This window comes from Gobio gobio (assembly GCF_949357685.1).
Source record: "Gobio gobio genome assembly, chromosome: 18".
In the NCBI taxonomy this organism is placed as follows: Eukaryota; Metazoa; Chordata; class Actinopteri; order Cypriniformes; family Gobionidae; genus Gobio; species Gobio gobio.
This window is the reverse complement of record NC_137111.1, coordinates 19,343,201-19,367,409: the sequence shown is the minus strand read 5'-3', so window position 1 is coordinate 19,367,409 and position 24,209 is coordinate 19,343,201. Positions and strand designations below refer to the sequence as shown.

The 24,209-nt window shown below is 38.9% G+C and overlaps 2 protein-coding genes across 3 annotated transcripts in view; both read left to right on the top strand.

Moving 5' to 3' along the window:
• The window catches only part of tarbp1 (TAR (HIV-1) RNA binding protein 1), a 45,699-nt gene extending 29,324 nt beyond the window's left edge, over positions 1–16,375 (top strand). The window contains exons 25-29 of one of the 2 annotated variants that reach the window (XM_079842353.1): positions 2,146–2,317; positions 2,519–2,698; positions 3,364–3,488; positions 6,602–6,738; positions 15,882–16,375. In XM_079842353.1, the coding sequence (XP_079698479.1) occupies positions 2,146–2,317; positions 2,519–2,698; positions 3,364–3,488; positions 6,602–6,738; positions 15,882–16,053 (786 nt within the window). In that variant the 3' untranslated portion in view covers positions 16,054–16,375. The remainder of the gene's footprint in view (positions 1–2,145; positions 2,318–2,518; positions 2,699–3,363; positions 3,489–6,601; positions 6,739–15,881) is intronic. The other variant, XM_079842352.1, reaches the window with a different exon arrangement.
• A 243-nt stretch (positions 16,376–16,618) lies between these two features.
• LOC307141887 (5-hydroxytryptamine receptor 1D) lies at positions 16,619–22,828 on the top strand. Its single transcript, XM_079842351.1, has 3 exons — positions 16,619–16,984; positions 18,208–18,368; positions 20,700–22,828. Exons 1-3 carry the CDS (start codon positions 16,846–16,848, stop codon positions 21,963–21,965), a joined length of 1,566 nt encoding a protein of 521 aa, XP_079698477.1. The 5' UTR covers positions 16,619–16,845; the 3' UTR covers positions 21,966–22,828.
• The last annotated feature ends 1,381 nt before the right edge of the window (positions 22,829–24,209 follow it).

Sequence of the window (24,209 nt, the reverse complement as noted above, 5' to 3'; positions counted from 1 at the left end):
TATTAGCACCCCCGAAAAGGCATACGGTCTGTATATGTTTTTTTTACTGTGAGTGTTTTTGTATAATTTGCTGTGTGTTAATGATACTGCAACGGAGAGAGAGTTTGTGAATGAGACTTTAATGCACACTTCTTATGCTGTGAAAAACGATGTAATAAACTTCATAAACCATCAGTAAAGTTTGGCCATCATTCAGACAGGGTCCAAAAACATCTTGGAATAAGGGTTTCACACTGACAGCTGTCATTGTAAGACCGTTAGCAACTACGTTTGTTTGTCCGAGTTGGCAACAGTAACTAAGGGGGTGGGGCTTACTGATAGGTCAATTGTAAACCATTGTAAACATCTGCTCTGCGCTGTGTGTGACTGCGTCTGAGGAATCACAGTTCACTGTCATTGACAGGATCATGGCAGAAGTTTTGTGCGCAACGGAGCCTGATAGAGTGTCTGATAAATGTCTTTGTATCTAGAATGCGCGCTCAGCACTGCCTCTCCCTATACACCGAGTATGTGCGATCGCAAATCACAACAAATCAAACGCGAGCTCCCTGATTCATGCAAATTAGGCAACACACAATAGCCTGTCTCCAAATTGCAAATCTATCTTATGCTGGGCTGTGTAGTTGTAGCCACCTCTTAGCTCTGGTCTCTGTTTTGCACTTTAATTAGTACTTTAATTATGGTTGCACTTATTATTTGCAGTTAATAGACCCTTTTCACATTTCCGGGTTTCTCAAAGCTGAAGTCATCATATCGTTGGGTTAACTTTTATAGCGGTGAATGAGAGTATACATTAAATATATTTTTTGTGTCCCTATTTGCTCGGATAGCAAAAGAAAAACTCCACAATCGTGATTTCACAACTTTTAAAAAGAGGGAAAAAATAGTGATATTGATAACGGCAGTGAAAAGAGATCAAGATGTTCATTTTTCTAGGGCTGCGCAATATATCTAAATTATCTAAATATCGCAAATGTACATATCGCAATATGCATATCGCAAGGGTACAAAGTATCTGAATGATTTTAATAGGCTACTTCAACGTTGTGAAAAGTTTACGTTTTAGGTTGACGCATTATAGTAGAGAATAGACTGGGCACACGACTGTTACTTATGTGATTTGCTTGACGTTAAAAAGAGTTATTAAACGCAATAACTTGCAAAAAACAACTCCTTGCAGTCTTGTGCTGTCTGACACACACTGAAACATGCACACAAGCCGTTGTTTTTTTCTAGTCTTGTTACACACTCAAAATGTCAAATACACACACAGTTATGTCTTGATGAGTATTTATGTAAACACAGTCGGTTATGCTTTAAGTGAAAGATATCAGTTGGGGAAAGAAATAGATTTTACACACTTAAAGCAAAATCGTATTGGATAATGAATATCGCATTATTTAACAAGGATTATCTCATATCGCATTTTTCTTCAATATCGCACAGCCCTAATTTTTACCATCACATCCATAGACGCTGCATTAAAAAAGACCTTCACAGCAGCGGTAACTTGTTTTTGTAATTTGATGCAAAAGTATTAATGTTATAAATGTACATACATTTAAAAAAATATGAAAATACAAAAAACTTTCCAGGATTTACGATATTGATGACCGTTAAAATACATCATCAGAGGCTGTGAAAAAAAAAATCAAGTGAAATCATACAGGGGAGAAGCCAGTCAGTTAAGTTTGTGGCTTGAGTATTGTTGTCCTTCAAGGAATTTGATAATTCATACTCAGAAAGTAGAACTGAAATTACATTCATGATGATTAGTTCAATCATTTCAAAATGCACCTGCAGACTATTCTTTCCAGTCATGAATTTTGTCATTGAGGATTTCTTAAAAATACTGGTCTAAAAATCTTGTCTTGTTCTAGTGAACCCAATCTCGTGTCTCATCTCGTGAGCTAAGTGTCTCGTCACACCCCTAATGTTTATTAATCCATTTTCCTTGTGGGGAACACTGGGTGGTCCCCACAATGTAGATGATTTCAGGTGTTACTATCCTTATGGGGACATTTGCTCCCCACAATGTAATATAAAACTTTCTCACACACACACACCTTTTTCTATTTTCTGTGTATAATCTGATTTGTTCTGTGCTGTTATAATCCAGCAGCATCACATTCTCTTCCTCCCCAGACAATATTCCAGACCTTTCCCTCCCTTTCAGAGTTGGCAGAAGATGAGTGGCTTCCACTGTGGAAATTTGAGAGTTTTGTTGTCTTCCCGATGTGCGGCGCCCTGCAATTAAATAACCGTGTGAGGGATCTCTGTGCACTCCAGCCTGGTGACTGGATCCAGCAGGACAAAGGTAATCACCACATGAGGGCAGCAGAGAGCAGGAACCGCACCACCCTTATGAAAACCATGAGAATCTCCCTCGTTTCAATCAGTGTTTGGGATGTGGGATTTCTCTATTTTGTAATGTTCAGTTTGTTACAGCACCAGCTAATTTGTTAGAAGAAGAGCGAAATCATTACAGTGTGAAATGTTAAGCATGCATGTCTAATAGGTGATTTGGAGCAGGAAGAGCGCTGGGCAGAAGTTCAGAAGAAAATCACGCCGTGGAAGCTGAGTGTCCAGGAGCAGGAGCCTGAGCTCATGGCCCAGCAGAGGGCAGCACGCCTGGGAAAACTCACCAGCAACCTCCTGGTGGTCGCATCGCTCATCGACAAGCCCACCAATCTGGGCGGTAAGACAAATAGACACATTAATGATAGTAATATTATATAGGAGAAGGGATCAATAAAATTGTTTATGATGGCTAAACCCTAAACCCAAGAAAGCGTCTGGTCATAGCGGTGTAGATGTTTGTACAAGCTCTGCAATTCAGCACTCCAGTGAAGGCACGTTTATTTATATAGCACTTTTTTTTTTTTTTTTACAATACATTTCTTTAAAACAAGCAGCTTTACAGTATTAAATATAAAAAAAAACAATCATGGATTGGACTATGAACTTTCTGTTTAAAAGATACATAGGCATATCATTGAATGCGTCCTGTGATGGTCTTCATTGTCCTTGCTGTGACGGATATTAGTTTGCCTCACACTGTTTTCATTACGTTTGGTCTTAGTTTTCTTCTGAATGTCATCATTGCAACTATAACCGAGACATTCACCTTGCACATCATCCCTTCTGAATCAACCAACAAATCTGTTTTAACACAAGCTCATTATAAAAGTCTCATTCATCACATTCAATCATTCTGCACAAGCGATTATTGTTAGTTTCATAGGCATATGGTATTCATTCATGCAGTTTTATCTCAGTCACATTCTATGAATACATCTGTCTGTCACTGTCTCAAATCAAAATTAGAGGACTAAACCGCAATTGTTGTTGTGTCTGTTGCAGGTCTGTGCAGGACGTGTGAGATATTTGGGGCCAAAGCTCTGGTTCTGGACAGTTTGCGACACATTAATGATAAACAGTTCCAGGCGCTTAGTGTGTCTTCAGAGTTGTGGCTGACAATGCTCGAGGTGTGTTGTTATTTCTGGTCAGATATAGATTAGATATAGATCAGTTCTGTTCAGCCTTTTTGACATACATACACTCACCAATAGAATTATTAGGAACACCTGTTAAATTTCTCATTAATGCAATTATCTAATCAACCAATCACATGGCAGTTGCTTCAATGCATTTAGGGGTGTGGGCCTGGTCAAGACAATCTCCTGAACTCCAAACTGAATGTCAGAATGGGAAAGAAAGGGGATAAGAAATTTTGAGCGTGGCATGGTTGTTGGTGCCAGACGGGCCGGTCTGAGTATTTCACAATCTGTTCAGTTACTGGGATTTTCAAGCACAACTATTTCTAGGGTTTACAAAGAATGGTGTGAAAAGGGAAAAACATCCAGTATGCGGCAGTCCTGTGGGCGAAAATGCCTTGTTGATGCTAGATGTCAGCGGGGAATGGGCCGACTGATTCAAGGTGATAGAAGAGCAACTTTGACTGAAATAACCACTCATTACAACCGAGGTATGCAGCAAAATATTTGTGAAGCCACAACACGCACAACCTTGAGGCGGATGGGCTACAACAGCAGAAGACCCCACCGGGTACCACTCATCTCCACTACAAATAGGAAAAAGAGGCTACAATTTGCACAAGCTCACCGAAATTGGACAGTTGAAGACTGGAAAAATGTTGCCTGGTCTGATGAGTCTCGATTTCTGTTGAGACATTCAGATGGTAGAGTCAGAATTTGGCGTAAACAGAATGAGAACATGGATCCATCATGCCTTGTTACCACTGTGCAGGCTGTGCAGACCTGCCAACATGTACGCATTTTTCGTACTCGGCACGCATTTTGACCCTTTGGTACGCTTGTACGATTCGCTGCTCTCTATGTACGCATTTTGTTGCATCTCGCATTTCGCCGGTTTCAGTGCAATCTATGACGTTGATTCTGCTGCTGAGCCACAGCGTGAAAGTGGAGTGAAAAGCTTTCGGCCAATCAGAGCGCTTAATTACCTCCGCTTACATGCCCGCCCCTCCTAGACAAATGCTTCGAGTCCGCGCCGCGCGCGTTCGTTTCATTTCAGTTCCTCAAGCAAGCTAGGCAGGCCGGATAACTGCAGGCTTGCATGCCATGGATGAACCGCCTCACAGAGATACGCTGTTGGCGGTTCAATTTTAATGAATGAATAGAGTTGGCGTTTCTGTAATATCAAAGCTCCATAATTCCTTTATTGTATGATTTTGTTTGACCTGCTGGTATAAAATGAATTAACGTAACTGTTGTGTTGTGTTGCGTCGCGTCTTGCCACATTCAATGTAGAAAGCATTGCTTTCGTTTGAGGGTGCTTAACTCGCGTCAGTAGACAAAAAGTTACCTGATTGTGACAGATGGTCGAATTCACATGACGCATTATAAATTAGCATTATAGTCTGCCATAGCCTACCCTACAGTATCAAAAAGACCAATGCCCTCTGATGCAGGGAAGATGAAAAATGGGGATAAAGACAGAGGTAAAGTGATGTAATGAAGGAACAGTGTATCTAATTGCATAGTATTAAGATTCTAGTAAATGAATGGCAGTTATTTTTACCTAAAACGTTATGCTAACAATTGTGCTGGGTTGTCTAGAGAGGCACCAGACAGTGTGACTTTACCTTAATCTTGTCAGATTTTTTTAAATGGATGGAATATCAGTTTTTTATTAATGTTTTTACTCTACAGTTGTGTAGTTTTGTGTAGTTGTGTTAAATTATATACATTTTTATTTATTAATTAAAATTCATATTTAATTTGATTACATATTAAATTAAATGTACATAAATTAGTAATAATAGTCTATTTATATAATAGCAACATTTTATGTCAAATTCAATTAAAATATCTACTACTCAGTTTCATTCATAGTGAAAATATGAAATGTGCCATAGTTTAGTGGAAGATTGCTGCCATCTACTGGAAAACAAACACTTTTGCTATTGAATATGGTAGTTTGTTATTAATCTTACTATTTGTGTTTAATCTGTCTTTGGTTCTATTTTTGTATGACGTTTAACCATCATCAGCCTTTTTTGTATATAATATCCTGAACACAATGATGGGTGTGCAGTAACTGTATAACATTTATGGTCTACTTGTATTTGGTTATGGAGTAACTAATAAATCGTAATTGGTGAAAGTATATTGTGTATATTATGTATTTTAGTGTTAGGTATCTCATAGATTACTTACTGGTGGGTGGACAACGGTGGAGCGTACATTGGCGGTGGGCTGTCGGGTGCGCTGTGGGCCCGCGGTGGGGTTGGGGGGGGTTTGTACTCATAAAGTTTCTTCAAGGTTGGCAGCTCTGGTAATGGTGTGGGGGATGTTTTCTTGGCACACTTTAGGCCCCTTAGTGCCAATTGTTTAAATGCCACGGCCTACCTGAGCATTGTTTCTGACCATGTCCATCCCTTTATGACCACCAAGTACCCATCCTCTGATGGCTACTTCCAGCAGGATAATGTCACAAAGCTCAAATCATTTCAAAGTGGTTTCTTGAACATGACAATGAGTTCACTGTACTAAAATGGCCCCCACAGTCACCAGATCTCAACCCAATAGAGCATCTTTGGGATGCGGTGGAACGGGAGCTTCGTGCCCTGGATGTGCATCCCACAAATCTCCATCAACTGCAAGATGCTATCCTATCAATATGGGCCAACATTTCTAAAGAATGCCACGTAGAATTAAGGCAGTTCTGAAGGCGAAAGGGGGTCAAACACAGTATTAGTATGGTGTTCCTAATAATCCTTTAGGTGAGTGTATATCTGTTGCTCAAAACCAATCCGAATTGCAAAATTTGTGATTTTGCAACTTTCAAAACAATTGCGATTCCATTTGGTGGAGAAAAAGTGTGGGAAAAAAGTGTGTAGAAATGACACACTGCAGGAATGGTTAATTTTTGTATATTTCCTCTAAGTGTGGGCTGAAACAAGCTTAGAGATGTTATTCATCATAATCATGCATTACATCAGCCAAATACTTACTACACAAAACCAAAAGCTCTGTTTTGTGGGGTGAAATGTAGAATATGAGCATTATGTTAAATAAAGCCGTTCAGATATCTCAAGTTATCTGCTTTAATTTTCCAGGTGAAGCCTGCAGAGTTGTCAGATTACCTGCAGCTGAAGAAGAGAGAGGGATACTGGGTAATAGGAGTGGAGCAAACATCCAACAGCCAGAGCTTACAAGATTACAAGTTTCCTGAAAGAAGCCTCCTTTTACTCGGGTAAACCAACACCTCCAACTTACCGCCCAGATTCTGTCTATATGCAGTGGCCCAAAAAAGTGTTTGTGCACCTAAGCCACACTAAAAAATTTATGAAATTCAATCATATTAGCAAATTTCCTAGCAGAGTAACTGCAGAATTGTTTGACAACCACATTTTAAATAGTTTTATAACTTCTTAGATTGATATTTTATGTAATGCAAATATATTTATACATGATATAATAGATGACCTAATATGATAAAAAAGGACACATCTTTTAAAAATGTAGCTTGTTGAAGGTACATTATGTAACATCATTTTTTTTTTTCAAAATTAACTATTTAAATGACCCTGATTTACTATGGTTATATACTATTATATAAGTTTTAGACCTGTTGGGATGGTTTTTGCTAGGGATCGACCGATATGGATTTTTTAGTGCCGGTGCCGATACCGAGGCACCAAACGCGGCGTGAGATTAAGCAGAAGGGGGGTAAGCGTGAGGGTATCCGGCTAGGCTAGCTAGTTTTCCCCACAATAAACTGGATTACATTCGATTACTGCTGTTGTGTCTTTGTTTGCGCTGTGTACTCAACGCGCGTCACTGACGCTTTTATTTTATTTTAAAAATAATGCTATTATCAACACTTACTTTTAACTCGTTCATCTCGACAGCTGTAATGGTACTTTGCATGTGTTACAAAGTTGGTAATAATGGTGAAGACGGACTCGGTGTGACTGGGACTCGTGTTTATTCAGAACTCTCAGATACAAACACAGTAAACTCGCGCTGACTGACAGCGCTCTCATAACTCAGTAGTTACTATAAATAACTTTGTTAGCGATTGCTGAGCTCCGTCTCTGGTACATTAATGATGTCCGGTTCGCGAACGATCTTTCTTTTGAACCAGTTCTTTTTAGTGAACCGAATCAGTTCACCAAATCGGACTGAATCGTTCTAAACGGTTCGCGTCTCCAGTCAGCGCTGATCCATAATTTACTAAAGTTACTAACTTTCTGACATGAGTGACAGTCCCTCCGACTAGAAATAGACTAATAACCTGAAGTATATGCTGTAACTACAACAGTTCAGACATGCTGAGAACTGATGTGAAGCGAACTCAGGTCCATCCGTCTCTCTGGCAGCAGCTCGTGCCTGCTCGTGCCTCGTTAAACCACGCCCCCTCCGCTCATTTAAAATGCAAAGATGTCAGCCAATCACAACAGTGGGCGTTTTTACTGAAGTCTCACAGCGGACACGCCTCTTGAAGCAGGACATTCAGCCACAGGGCAAACAGCAGTATAGAAAAAATGCCTTTTATTTCTAAATGATGACATTTTATGATGTAAAAGTCATACTAACAATATAAGTACACCTCAGGAAACATTATAAAATAATAGAAAAATGCCATGCCATGGGACCTTTAATGGTTACACTCTAAAAAATGCTGGGTTAAAAATAACCCAAGTTGGGTTGAATATGGACTAACCCAGCAATTAGGTTTTTTTGACCCAGCGGTTGGGTTAAATGTTTGCTTAAATAACCCAATTGCTGGGTTAAAACAACCCAATTGATGGGTTAGTCAATTTTCAACCCAACTTGGGTTATTTTTAACCCAGCATTTTTTAGAGTGTAGGTGCACTTAACTTAATCTCTTGTAGAGCAACACCAGCGGTAATTCAGGAAAAAATCTCCCAATGCTCCACGTGAAACTTCAGTCTTTCGACCTTTTACCATCGTGTCAATTCTCAATTGATTTTGATTAATATGCGCGAGGGAGGGAGAGCAAGACATTTTGAAGATGGTGAGAGCTGCCTGTGGACGCCTGTCTGTAAATAATGCAGGGAAAAAATATTTGTATTTTTACGTGTATCTGCATCGGCCCGATATATCGGTCTAACACTAGTTTTTGCTGGAAATTGTGTACATGGGTCACCCGCCCGTGCGCGTCTCGTCATATCTGTAAATAGAGAAAAGCTACTATGTGGGAGTGGCATTGGTTTGTTGTCACAATGAGCGATCAAGTTTAACATGGAGCGTGGTAAATCTTGAACCTCTGGGGAATCACCTGTTTTTAAAAAACGCTGAACAGAGGAGAGACTGCTGGCAAAAAGAGAATGCGATAGAGCTTGTAATAAAACAAGAATCAACATTTGCTTGGCTTTGAACTGAGGGATTTGAAACGTTGTTAAGTTTCACAGCAGTATGATAACCAAAAAACATGTGGAGATGTTTTGTATTTTTTTAATAAGGTATTTTATTGAACAGATAAATTGCAATATGTAGCTCTCAAACGGAGTTCTTTGTAAAACATGTATTGTGAAGGGACATTTCATTATGGTTGTTGGAGCGCTGTGCTGGAATTTATTTTCAAGGAAGTACAGTGTCTAGTAAAGGGTACGTACAGTAACGTCTTCAGCTAATCAGCTTGAGATCCTTTCAATCTAAACTGCTTATATCTCTTCAGCGCTGGAAAGATGAATGTGTATTTAAATTGGGTAATTTATGTAGTAGAAATGTGAAATAATTTTTTAATTTGGTGCCTTCTAGACCGAGAAAAGACAGAAAATGTATTTTTGTCTCATGTGGATGAAAGACAACAACTCCCAGAATGCACTTGCTTCGCTGCCCTACGAGGCCACTCCCAAAGCCAAGGCTATTGGTTACATCTCTTGCCCACCGTGGCACCGCCCCCCACCGTCGTTTTGATATTCATAGTAATAAAATAATATCATTCCGTTAGAGAACAGACACTAAAATTAAAAACTGAACGCGTCAGATTTCATTCATCACGAGAGCGAAGAGCTGAGGTAAGCACGGCAGACATTCTCGGCGCGTGTCCAGTCTGGCACATGATCAGATCATGTCTATGGAAGTTTAACCCTCTCTAGTCGGCGGTGGCGCCGGCTCGCATTTTTTCTTATTAGTGCCAAAGAGACTCAAATAACTGTCGTTTTTTATCATTCAGGCAAGTGTTATACATCATTGTAATATGTTAAGTTTCTATTTTTTTTGTGTGCAGTCACAATAAAAACAAATTGTTGTGCTTTTTGCAAAATAAAGAAAACAAACTTGATGCGCGATCTGCAGCCTCTCTGTCAAAGACGTTCATTTCATAGGAATTCATTGAAAAGTTGAAACACTCACTTTGCTCCGTACCGCTCCGCTCCATTATTAATGCCCGAGCGGAGCGGCAGCGGCCGTGTGCATTTACATTCTGTGAGTGAGATATCTCCCCTATGGGCGGGTTGAAAACATGTGGAACTAGCTCCTTCTACTGGCTGTAGTCTATAGCCTCTGGCCAGAAAATCCTCAGATGATGCAAAATGACGATATTTGCGTCATCGGAGGATTTTTTTCCAGAAATAAAATGCATAATTCTCTCGTCTCAGGGGGACATGAGGGGGGAAAGTACCATAATTCGAATATACTACCGGGTTTCTACTGATATAAAGCTTAATGCTAAATCGCTGAAGTAACTCTTTAAGCGTAGTAGTTTTATGAGCAGCAGGAGCGGTTATAGGATTTCACCCTTAGGGGGGCTTAGCCCTCACTGCTGATAACACTACTGAGTGTTATGGCTGTGTATTGCAGAATGTCGATAGCACAAATATAAAGGATAGCACAAATGTGCTCATAGCTGAATTACATTAGTTTAAATTAACCTAAAACTACACATTTAACAGTCTTTGTTTTATTGCTTATGAAGTGTTACTTTTAATCTTTTAACTCATATTTACTTTTTCTTACTTTTACTTTTTATATGGGGTTATCCCGTTAAATGATGTATCAGGACTATTTAACTGTCATACAAACATCAAATAGTTTAGGGAAATAGAAAGCAAGAAAAAAATTTCTGGAATACAGCTGAATTGTGGGCACAGAAATTGGGGTTGGTGATTGGCACAAATGTCGATTTCGATCTTGATTCAGTATCAATTCATACTGTACATATAAGGACGTTTGCCTTTTTAGCACCATTTTAAACTTTTCTTGGGTTAAATTATATTTGCTTGCATTCATTAATATTCACTTGTGTGTGCTTTATATAAGTATCATTAAAAATATTAGGATGTAAGTTATTAACGTTTTAAAATTTCACATTTAAAAAAATCTAGTGTTTGATCATGTCTAAACATTCAAATGCAAAACCTAAAAATAAGCAAGCAGCTATGATCTGCAATACTTTTTTGAGCAACTAGAATGTATATTTATTAAAGAGCCATACAGGCACCTATAGTGGGTAAACCATGGTATTACAAATTAAAATGTATTATTTTTCCAGCCACAAAATGACTCTAATTTGCCTCTTTGCATTGGAATTCTCTATTTTAACCTTAATTACTACACTAATTGCAATATAAATAAGAAAAATATTTAAATTAATTAAATGGTCGTTATTGAACCATAATTATTGCACAAATAGTAGGCCTATTTAGTACCAATAGATATCCTCAAAATATTAAATTAATATTCTTGAACTAAAAATATAGAACATTTATTTAATTGAACAATAGTTAAGGTGTATGGTCACATTTGACCATCAATGAGTATAAGTGTGACCAATTAGTAAGGAATACCCGAGGGCTAAATACAAGAAAATTATGCGTGTTTTAAATAGCGTTAAACAAAATTAATAACGACACACAATATGTGGTATTGATTCTGTGATTCCCACTTTCAATATATTTTGACAACATAATAGTTCATAGTTTTAGGGGGCTGGCATGACAGACAGGGGGTCTATAACCGCCCCTGATGAGCAGTATGACAACCATATTCATCCTCACAGGCAGCCACACAGAGCCAAAGATCAACCAAAACAATGTTCTTCTGCAAAATTCATGAAGTTTTGTTTTTAAACAGCTAGAGGGCCAAAAGTTACATAGTGTACCTTTTTAAAATGATTTCAAACATCTGTTTTTCAGAACTGTCATGTTTGTTTTATACATCTTGAAAAACAATATTGACCCTTAATTGCTCAAAAACATTTTGAGGCCATTGTACATAAACATAACACACAAACAAGTGATCTCTTTTGATTACTAATTATGAAGAGCAGGATTGTCTTTGTGAAGGGATGTGAAAATAGAAACGTTTCAGTGTGCGCTGACGGTGCAGTTTAACGTTATGAAGCTAATTGATGTGTCCCTCCCTGTGAGATTTCCTCACCTTTTGAATGCTGCTAGAGAGAGAGAAGCATGTCCTGACATGCCATGCGCTCATTAGCAAAGCCACCCAACATAAATGCACAATTTACACATAAAACAAGCATCAGCCATCATTCAGTCTTTTTTTTATTTTTTATTTTATGCTAAATTTAACAAGCATCAATCAGTGAGATCAGTGATTCTAAAAGCATCAGAGTTTTATATATATATATGTATATGATTTTTTTTACTATTTATTTGTATGAACTCTGCAAATAAGTATCTGAACACCTGTCTATTAGCTAGAATTCTGACCATCAAAGACCTGTTAGTCTGCCTTTAAAATGTCCACCTCCACTCCATTTATTATCCTAAATTAGATGCACCTGTTTGAGGTCGTTGGCTGCATAAAGACACCTGTCCACCCCATACAATCAGTAAGAATCCAACTACTAACATGGCCAAGACCAAAGAGCTGTCCAAAGACACTAGAGACAAAATTGTACACCTCCACAAGGCTGGAAAGGGCTACGGGGAAATTGCCAAGCAGCTTGGTGAAAAGAGCTGGGACCACCGTTTCCAAGGTTACTGTTGGTAATACACTAAGACGTCATGGTTTGAAATCATGCATGGCACGGAAGGTTCCCCTGCTTCAACCAGCACATGTCCAGGCCCGTCTTAAGTTTGCCAATGACCATTTGGATGATCCAGAGGAGTCATGGGAGAAAGTCATGTGGTCAGATGAGACCAAAATAGAACTTTTTGTTCATAATTCCACTAAACGTGTTTGGAGGAAGAAGAATGATGAGTACCAAACCAAGAACACCATCCATACTGTGTAGCATGGGGGTGGTAGCATCATGCTTTGGGGGTGTTTTTCTGCACATGGGACAGGGCGACTGCACTGTATTAAGGAGAGGATGACCGGGGCCATGTATTGGAAGATTTTGGGGAACAACCTCCTTCCCTCAGTTAGAGCATTGAAGATGGGTTGAGGCTGGGTCTTCCAACATGACAATGACCCGAAGCACACAGCCAGGATAACCAAGGAGTGGCTCTGTAAGAAGCATATCAAGGCTCTGGCGTGGCCTAGCCAGTTTCCAGACCTAAACCCAATAGAGAATCTTTCGAGGGAGCTCAAACTCTGTGTTTCTCAGCGACAGGCCAGAAACCTGACTGATCTAGAGAAGATCTATGTGGTGGAGTGGGCCAAAACCCCTCCTGCAGTGTGTGCAAACCTGGTGAAAAAACTACAGGAAACGTTAGACCTCTGTAATTGCAAACAAAGGCTACTGTACCAAATGTTAACATTGATTTTCTCAGGTGTTCAAATACCTATTTGCAGCTGTATCATTCAAATAAATAGTTAAAAAAATCATACATTGTGATTTCTGGATTTTTTTTTTTTTAGATTATGTCTCTCACAGTGGACATGGACCTATGATGACAATTTCAGACCCCTCCATGATTTCTAAGTGGGAGAACTTGCAAAATAGCAGGGTGTTCAAATACTTATTTTCCTCACTGTATATATATGTGTACACACACACACACACACACACACACACACACACACACACACACACACACACACACACACACACACACACACACACACACACACACACACACACACACACACACACACACACACACACACACACACACACACACACACACACACACACAATTTAAATAATGTCCCAATTGATATAATGTATACAATTGAAATAATGCCCCAAAAGTTTTTTTATATTTCTCAAAGAGAGCTGTGTTATGTTGACCATATGTTTATAAGCAACACATTTAAACCCACACTGATATAGTATATTAGTCACAATTATGATGTGTTTGAAAGAATCAACGAGCGCGTGTGCGTGCATGTGTTTGTTTAGTGTTCATGATTTGTCTTGCTGTATTACTTGTCTTCGAGGCAGTAAAGCCACCTGATGTTTCCTGCGCAGCAGGTGTGTGAATCACTGTATTATGCCTGATTATCTCGCTGATGCAAAGCTATTGAGCAGCGGTTAAAGGCTTATTATTTAAAAGCATGGCTTATTAGTTCAATCAGCACCTGTACACTTCTTATCTGTCCTCATCAGCAGGCCTAGATGAAATTAATGAGTTTTTCACATTTTACTGCATTTTTTCAGAATGCATTTTTAGACCATGTAAATATAATAGTATTATTATTATTTTTTTTTAAGCTTTAAGATCATCTATATTCTAGTGTTGGCCTATTTACATAATACATTTAAAGACCATGTAAATTAATATTCCCTATATTGCCAAATGTATAGGGACACCCCTCCAAATTATTGAATTCAGGTGTTCCAATCACTTCCATGGCCACAGGTGTATAAAATCAAGCACCTAGGCATGCAGACGCTTCTACAAACGTTTTTGAAAGAATGTCTTGCTCTCAGGAGCTCAGTGAATTCAAGAGTGGTACCGTGATAGGTTTCCACCTGTGCAATAAGTCCATTCATTGGTGACATTTCCTCACTATTAAATATTATACGGTCAACTGTTAGTGGTATTATAACAAAGTGGAAGCAATTGGGGACAGCAGCAACTCAGCCACGAAGTGCTAGGCCACGTAAAATCACAGAGCGGGGTCAGCGCATGCTGAGGTGTGGGGTTGTTATTCAGGGGTTGGGCTTGGCCCCTTAGTTCCAGTGAAAGGAACTCTTAATGCTTCAGCATACCAAGACATTTTGGACAATTTCATGCTCCTAACTTTGTGGAAACAGTTTAAGGATGGTAGCCTGGTCCTACCAGACTCTCGTACATTTCATTTGTACAGAGGGTCTGGCCACTCTCCATTGACAAGTGTTAACTTCCTTGATCTCCTCTGGATCTGCCATAACCAATTGCTAACGTTTGGTCGTTTGGTCTAGTGCATGATATCAACGTCATTGTTCTCAGCCACTCCTTCTGTTCGCTGATTGGACCGGTTAAAATTTAATCAGAGAAAACAAGAATATATACCGCAATCCTGTAGGAGGGCTGAGCCAGGCTATAAGGATGGCCCCTTCCTGTTCCAACATAACTGCGCACCAGTGCACAAAGCAAGGTCCATAAAGACATGGATGAGCGAGTTTGGTGTGGAGGAACTTGACTGGCCTGCTCAGAGTCCTGACCTCAACCCGATAGAACACCTTTGGGATGAATTAGAGCGGAGACTGTGAACCAGGCCTTCTCGTCCAACATCAGTGCCTGACCTCACAAATGTGCTTCTAGAAAAATGGTCAAAAATTCCCATAAACACACTCCTAAACCTTGTGGAAAGCCTTCCCAGAAGAGTTGAAGCTGTAACAGATGTGAAGGGTGGGCCAACTCCATATTAAACCCTGCAGATTAAGAATGGGATGTCATTAAAGTTCATGTGCATTTATAGGCAGGCGTCCAAAAACTTTTGGCAATATAGTGTGTGTATGTATGTATTAGATTTAATTTTTTTTATTCAAGGTTATCTATATGCAAAAGGTGACAAATGTTTCATAGATATACACATTAAAATGTAGAGTTTTTCCCTTTAAGAAAGAATGAAGCTGATCTTGTCCGGAGAGGCATATACTAGTTTCTGTCCAATATAATATACCCAAATAGCATTTCATTGTCCATGTGCTTTTTCCATGGGAAACACAGGAGCCAAAAATGCACTTGTCAAGTAATTTCTTTGGGACATTAAACATGGTAAATATTTTAAACGGAGACTGCTAAGAAAGCAAATTGGTCAAAATGATTGGTCAAAATAAACATGCTACTTAAAGGGGAGGTGGAGAGCCGTGAACGAGGGGAAATCAGCTGAGCTTCCCGTGGAGTTTTGCAGATGCCAATTCTGTGTGGGCCTGCACCTTGTTTAAAATTACCACTTTTAAATGGCTTCATTAACTCATTAGCTTGACTTGAACATTACATTTAGAGACCTTAGCTTTCCTTCGGATATGAATTTTTGAATTCTGCCTGGTGCATGACTCTAAAGTGTCTGTTTGTCTCTGAACAGTAATGAAAGGGAAGGCATTCCTGCAAACCTGCTGCAGCTGGTGGATGTGTGTGTGGAGATCCCTCAGCACGGTGTCATCCGCTCCCTCAATGTGCACGTGAGCGCCGCCCTGCTGGTGTGGGAATATACACGCCAGCATTTAGGACAAAACCCTGCTGCCCCTCGGTGCTGAATTTGCTGAGCGAGTCTTCTGTGTTTTAGCAGAACACATCTGTCAGTATTTGGGAGATGTTGCATTTTACGTCATTTTTCTACGGAAAAGTCGTTGATGCGTAAGATTCTTTTTGCTTGACAAGATGGAAAACCGCTTCATGTTTAAATATGGCATCTATCCACATACCATCTGTTGTTCCTTTTCCTTCTTTTTGAGTTTTTATTTTTCACTCTGTATTGACATTTAAAAGTGATGTTTGATGACTGTTTTGTCTTCTATTTTAAGAGAAACATTTTAATATTGCTTTGAATTTAGGTTAAATAAACTCTTTTCTGTCTTAAAATGACTGTTGATATTTAATTCATATTTACACAAATCGTATTTGTTCCCACACATTTAGCATGGAAAAATACAATGCAAAAGGTCTCAATTAATTACATCCATATCCATTGTAAACCCTTGAGAAACTAAGCATCTGTTTAAATTGACTATTCAAATGAGCCACACGTTCAAGCGTTCTGTTTTCTCTTTCAGTGTAATTCACAAGTCAAGCGTTTGATTTTCCATGTTGTCATCGCTGTAGATAAACTGTTGAAGGGACCCTGGAGATACTGAACTGCACTGTCAGGTGCTCACAGGGCAAATGAAGAACCGGAGAGGAGTAAGAAGCCAACTGTCTGCTTTAAGTATAGATGGCTTATTGTTTTGATCAAATACTGTATTCTTAAATGAGCCTTTTGCATTATTATGGAAGATTTGCTTGTGATGCAACTGAGATTGGAATATCAGACTTAATCAGACTGTTTTAAAATGGAGTCCTCAGCTCAAGAGTGGGATGAGTCTGAGTTTCATATGCGGACTGCACTGAGGAACTCAACCGTTCTGTCGCCTCGGGCGCGTCTGGTGCTGGAGACTCTGATGGTGCTGATGAGTCTGGCCGCAGTAACAGGTGAGTTTTACACTACACAACACGCTTCATAAATGTGTGTGAATGTCAGAGATGTCATGAGAAAGTTTTGCATTTGATGTCTAACCGTAAACATATCTGAGGAATTCTTATGGTATAAGATCAATGTTTCGTGTTAAGTTGTGTAAACAAAGTCCATAGCCCTAATGGCATCATCCTGCATGATATGAATATTTTGGGAACACTTTACAATAAGGTTTCATTAGTTAACATCAACTAAGAATTAACTGCACTTCTACAGCATGTATTAATCTTAGTTAATGTTAATTTCAATACTTATGCATTATTAAAATCAAAAGTTGTATTTGTTAACATTAGTTAATGCTCTGTGAACTAAAATAATACAAATACTGCTGTTCATTGTTCAACTTACATTAACAAAGATTAATACATACTGTAACACGTTTTGTTCCTTTTCAGTTCATAATCAGTTAATCATTAACTAATGTTAACTAATGAGACCTAATTGTAAAGTGTTACCACTATTTTGGTGGCAAACATCAGCCTAAACACGACGAGTATACAGTTTTATGAAGTTTGTGGTGTTTTGTGACATTATGTGGTTTTGCCTCTCTCAAATAATGTTTGATCAAATTACAGAAATTCGTATGATAATTTCAAAAGATGGATTACAATTTTTTTTCCCGCAGTAAAATTCTAAACATCCTCATATTACTTGAACTACTTTTAACAAATATTTGCAAAAGAAACTAAAATATTAAGACTTGTTTTCAGAGATTGAGTTATGGTTGTTTTTTAAAAACTCAAAATGCACTGCATAACAGCAATGCCTCACTACGTTATATAATAGTATAGATCGTTGGTTCATGTTTATTCAAATGGTCACAATTCGCATGACACTTATTTCAATATATATCTCTATATAAACTACTGATCTAACATTTTTTTATCATAATGCTATAGCATTTAAAGGGGTGATGTCATGAGAAAATAGAAATAAAATACATAATTCAAAACATACTGTGCTATAAGTTTCAGAATTGAAAACACTACTTATTCCAAATAAACTATTGAAAATAAACTGCGAAATCATTGCTGATATCTCAGCCTTTGTGAGATCACACCCATAAATACATTAACACAATAAATAAAAATCTGACATTGACATATTTTATATGAATTTTATTTAAAAAACTATAATAAAAGTATGTTTATTCAGTTGTGCTTTTGTTCCTCCTTGTCAGGAAACATTCTGGTCATTGTGATTGTGGCAGCCACAAAAACCTTCCACACCGCAAACTCCGTCCTGATCGTTAATCTTGCCATTAGTGATTTCTTAGTGGGAATAGGTGTCATGCCGTTTGTGGCAGTTTCCATTATGAACAACGGATGGGTCAACTACAATGTAAGAACATAATGCTTTACTTCCAACATTTATAACTTAAAGGTGAAGTGTATGTGTGATGTCTGAACCACTAGCAACACCAAACGGAATCCCAAAAGGAATGACCATTTCCATCTGCCATTGGTTGAAAGGTTAAAGCCCATTTATAATAAAAACGTTAATGATAACGTAGTTCGTTAATGATAATTAGCATCCACAACAACGGACAATTACATTATTTTTATTGTAAGTGCACGCCACATTTTTAAATGCTCAAGCTCTTTAAAGTCCGGTGGATTTAAAATTTTAAATCATAACTATAATGATAAATGGTTAGTTCAACGAAAAAGAAAATTCTGTCATTAATTGCTCACCCGCATGTCGTTCCAAACCCGTAAGACTTTTATGGAATCTGGGAGCTTTCTGTCCCTCCATTAACAGCTACGCAACTGAAACTTTCTTTGACGCTTCAAAAAGTTGTTTATGTCTGTTTGCTGATCAATGTTTATACGTGAATAAAAGCCTAAATTCAATCTCTTCATTATATAAAGCGATCGTGTCTCTTCAGAACAATTTTGGACTAAACCGCACAATTCATATGGATTAGTTTTGCAATCTCTTTATGAACTTTTTGAAGCGTCAAAGTTTCAGTTGTGTAGCTGTCTATGGAGGGACAAAAAGCTCTCAGATTTCATAAAAAAGATCTTTGTTTGTGTTCCGAAGATGAACGAAAGTCTTATGGGTTTGACATGAGGGTGAGTAAATTATTTTCCTTTTATGAATATATATACACTCACCTAAAGGATTATTAGGAACACCTGTTCAATTTCTCATTAATGCAATTATCTAATCCACCAATCACATGGCAGTTGCTTCACCAGGTGTGGTCTTGGTCAAGACAATCTCCTGAACTCCAAACTGAATGTCAGAATGGGAAAGAAAGGTGATTTAAGCAATTTTGAGCGTGGCATGGTTGTTGGTGCCAGACGGGCCGGTCTGAGTATTTCACAATCTGCTCAGTTACTGGGATTTTCACGCACAACCATTTCTAGGGTTTACAAAGAATGGTGTGAAAAGGGAAAACATCCAGTATGCGACAGTCCTGTGGGCAAAAATGCCTTGTTGATGCTAGAGGTCAGAGGAGAATGGGCCGACTGATTCAAGCTGATAGAAGAGCAACTTTGACTGAAATAACCACTCGTTACAACCGAGGTATGCAGCAAAGCATTTGTGAAGCCACAACACGCACAACCTTGAGGCGGATGGGCTACAACAGCAGAAGACCCCACCGGGTACCACTCATCTCCTCTACAAATAGGAAAAAGAGGCTACAATTTGCACAAGCTCATCAAAATTGGACAGTTGAAGACTGGAAAAATGTTGCCTGGTCTGATGAGTCTCGATTACTGTTGAGACATTCAGATGGTAGAGTCAGAATTTGGCGTAAACAGAATGAGAACATGGATCCATCATGCCTTGTTACCACTGTGCAGGCTGGTGGTGGTGGTGTAATGGTGTGGGGGATGTTTTCTTGGCACACTTTAGGCCCCTTAGTGCCAATTGGGCATCGTTTAAATGCCACGGCCTACCTGAGCATTGTTTCTGACCATATCCATCCCTTTATGACCACCATGTACCCATCCTCTGATGGCTACTTCCAGCAGGATAATGCACCATGTCACAAAGCTTGAATCATTTCAGATTGGTTTCTTGAACATGACAATGAGTTCACTGTACTAAAATGGCCCCCACAGTCACCAGATCTCAACCCAATAGAGCATCTTTGGGATGTGGTGGAACGGGAGCTTCGTGCCTTGGATGTGCATCCCACAAATCTCCATCAACTGCAAGATGCTATCCTATCAATATGGGCCAACATTTCTAAAGAATGCTTTCAGCACCTTGTTGAATCAATGCCATGTAGAATTAAGGCAGTTCTGAAGGCGAAAGGGGGTCAAACACAGTATTAGTATGGTGTTCCTAATAATCCTTTAGGTGAGTGTATAGGGTCCACACCAATGGATGACTATGTTCTGTTTATTATAAGCTCTCGCTGCAGTTTTTAATCGTCTGTTGCTTTTAAATGCTCAAGTTTTTTAAAGTCAGATGGATTCTGATTGGCTGTCAATGTTTTTAACGTTCATCACCCGGGAAAAAAATTATTCTGAAAGTCTCTAGGTTGATCGACATTCTAAAACAAACCTAGCAATTGTTTGCATAGAACCACAGTGTTTATTTTAACATTGATAAAATGACATGCATCACCTTTAAGTTGTTTGAAGTTACAAAATAACATTTTGAGCACTTTAACAGATGTTTTTGCTCATTTTGAACTCTCTCTTGATCTCCCAGGGTCTATGTCAGTATGTCGGCTACACATCTTCAGTCTACTGCACCGCGTCAGTTTTAACACTCGCCGCTATTGCCCTGGATCGTTACTTCTCCATTGTGGACTGTCTGCGGTACGATTCCCGCTGCACAATATGGAGAACAGGTTTGGTGGTGCTGTGGATTTGGCTTCAAGCTATGTTGACCAGCTGTCCTCCTCTCCTAGGCTGGAGCAACATTAGTTTCGTGGCTCCTATGTACAGCTGTGGCGTGAACTGGGCCAACAGCCCAAGCTACACAGTCATTATGGCCTGCCTATCTTTTCTCCTGCCGGCTATTGTCATCCTTTTCTGCTATGTGAAGATTGTCCGTGTGGCACGATACCACGCTAGGAGGATCCACAGTTTGGAAGAACATCTCCAGCGTAGCAGAACCACATCTGTCTTGAATCTCCAGCACTCATTCATGGACACCTACACACCATCCGAGCTTATTTACTTTGTGAGTGGGAGGTTTGTGACGGAATTGGATGTTCCTGATGAAGTTGCTCCAGATGCACCCTCTGAGATGTCTTCCAACCCAACTGCTGGACGTCTGCACTCTTTTATGGCTCAAATCCATAGAAGTAGCCCTCAACATCCCAGTCATCGTCAGCATCATGGAATTCTGAGGTTGTTCCTAGTCATCGCCGCTTTTTTCTTGTGCTGGACGCCCTACATCAGTGTAGCTCTTGTGCAGGCCACCGAAACCGCCCTGTCTCGGCCCAGGAGTCTTGTTCCCCCGTCTGCTGTCACTTTCTCCTATTGGCTGGTGCTGTTTAATTCAGATATCAACCCGTTGCTGTATGCGCTCCTCAGCAAGCGCTTCCAAGGGGCCTTCCAGAGTTTGAGATGGAAGATCCAGGCCAGGTTGGGAAGTGTTGTGGAGAGAGTAGGAGCTGAGAGGTCTACAGGTGGAGGTGGAGGTGAGAGTAACCCCACTAACGGATCGACCCACAGTTCCAGGGCACACTCCAGAAACGACAGGGAGCCGACGTACTCTTCCGTTTTCACTCTTAGCTCTCAGTTAAACAGCCTCAAGGAGCAACTGAATAATGTTCTTCCGGTGGCCACTTGTTCTTGTCCTGTTTGTCGTGAATGTGGAGGACGGAGCTCGAGGACAGTGGACCACCTGCAGGTTCCCTCCAAACATCGTGAGCGGAACAGACTCCCATATTCTGCTGCAACTAAAAAGAAACAAGCCACATTCTTTTATGGACAGATCACAGTAAGAGTGGAACATATTTGCTGAGTGTATCACAGTCCTGCATTATGGAATGATATTCCTGACAATATTCAAAAGGAATTGCAAATTCTATTTGCAATTGCATTTTCAATTTGTGCACGCATGCGTTGTGACATATTGGAAACACAAATGCGTGATTTGCAATTGCGTTTGGATTTTCTTTCCTTGATTGTAACATGTCTGCCAAATTCCAATTGAAAACGCGAAACCCATTTGCAATTGCATTTCCAATGTCTTGCGAGTTATGACCCTGCCATTTTGAAATAGAAATAGAAAATCACTCATTTGTTATTTCACTTCCTCCGCGTCCTGCACCAACTCTCACAAAATTCAAATGGAATCGCAATCCTCTTTGCACTTGCATTTCCGATGCCTAATACAGTCAACTGTCAAAGAGTCTTAATGGTGGGGTTTATTGATATAGTCAGAAAATATTTTTATATTTAACCCTCTGGTGCTCTTCGATCATTTCTGACCGGAACATTTTCTGTTTTGAAATGTTAAAAATCACAGCTTCATCGGAATGATATGAAACTTGGTGACTTTTCTTGCATTAGTATGTAAACACACAAAGAAATTGGGGTCATGATTCAAGCATGCTAATTGGTCGTAAAAAAAAAGTAGCGTTCATTGTCTTCGGTCATAAATGTCCGACCATACAAAATGAATGAGAAATCGGCAAAAACACACAAATTCACTGAATATTTGTTTACAATCTACAAATCGGCCACAATGCTGAAAAAAAGTACACAGCAGTAAAGGGGTGACACTGTAAAACATCAAGAGTGTGATATTGACACATCCACTCACGCACACTTATACACACTTATACACACTTGCACGTACGCCATCAAATAATATCAAAGTACAAAATTAAAAAGAAAAAATATTATTGAAGAAAAATAAATTGCATTGGTTTTACTGGGGTGGAGGAAGTAAAATGTTTAGGTGTCCGGTCACTTATGACTGGGAAGACAACCATTGGAACCCCTAAACGAAGAGCACCAGGAGGTTAAATATTTTTGCAACAAACATGTCTGTTTGTCTTTGCAATTGAATGAGTATGAATACATTTCAAAAATGTATGTTGAATAAAATGCTGAAATGAAGCAGAATTCAGAGCATCCTCCTACGAAACGAACATGAACTGCGATTGAATGTCACTACTTATGTAATTTTCTCACATCATGTCAAGTTTCTACAGATTCTTTGATTTTAACTCAAGATAAATCACTGTGTCAGCTGGAAAATATGATAAGGATATTCATCTGATACATGCCGACTGCAGTTACGGTTTTCGTTCTGTCTCTTTTTCTGGTTGCCAGGTAATCATAAAATCAGTTTTGAATTTTTGACTTTGAATTAAAGTAGAAAAAGTCAGCATGTTTTTATTGCCAAAACAGTAAAATTCCCTGTTTTCCACCACTTGGGGGTGTGGCATACTTTCGAACTATATCAATAAACCCCACCCTCAAGACTGACTGACAGTTGACTGTGTTAGGCATTGGGATTCCATTTGAATTTTGTGAGAGTTGGGGCAGGATGGAGGAAGTGAAATAGCAAATGGGTGATTTTCCTATTGCTATTCCAAAATGGCAGGGTCATAACTGGACCTTAGAAATGCAATTGCGTTTCCCTTTGAAATTTGGCAGACATGTTGCATACACAGAAAAGAAAATCCAAGTGCAATTGCAAATCACGCATTTGTGTTTCCATTATGTCACAATGTTTGCATGCAAATATTGAATATTGTCCGGAATATCATTCCATATTCCATACTGAATAATGGAAACAAAACTGAATATTATTTGCATTTTGTGAGTGGTTGATTATTTTAATGGAATGTTATGGTTCAATAAAATGTAAGTTCTATGAGGCATAAACTATTTAAATAATAATGTTGCCATAATGATGTTAAGAAAATGTAGTTTTCAAAACTTTTACAAAAATTCAAAAAGATAAAATACAAGAGATTTTTTTTTCCCCCTGTTTTTGATCAACATAAGATACCTTATTGTTCTTGTGGTGTATGTGTATGTGTATGTATATATATATATACACAATGTTAAATTGATAATTTTATATACATATAAAGCAAAGGTTGAAAATTATAACATGGGACAGTGTTTCAGAGGGTTTTAAAGCAGAAAAAGTGAAGGTCATATTTTTGTTAAAGCACTTACATGAATTATTCAGTAAAAACTGTTTTTATTTTAGCTTTTATCTTTTTTTTAACCTCACTTTGTATGT

Excerpts from the sequence above, each read along its gene's own strand:
- LOC307141887 (XM_079842351.1), top strand. The coding sequence starts at position 16,846 with ATGGAGTCCTCAGCTCAAGAGTGGGATGAGTCTGAGTTTCATATGCGG. Across the intron at positions 16,985-18,207 it reads GAGTCTGGCCGCAGTAACAG|GAAACATTCTGGTCATTGTG; the intron begins GTGAGTTTTACA and ends CCTCCTTGTCAG. Across the intron at positions 18,369-20,699 it reads ACGGATGGGTCAACTACAAT|GGTCTATGTCAGTATGTCGG; the intron begins GTAAGAACATAA and ends TTGATCTCCCAG.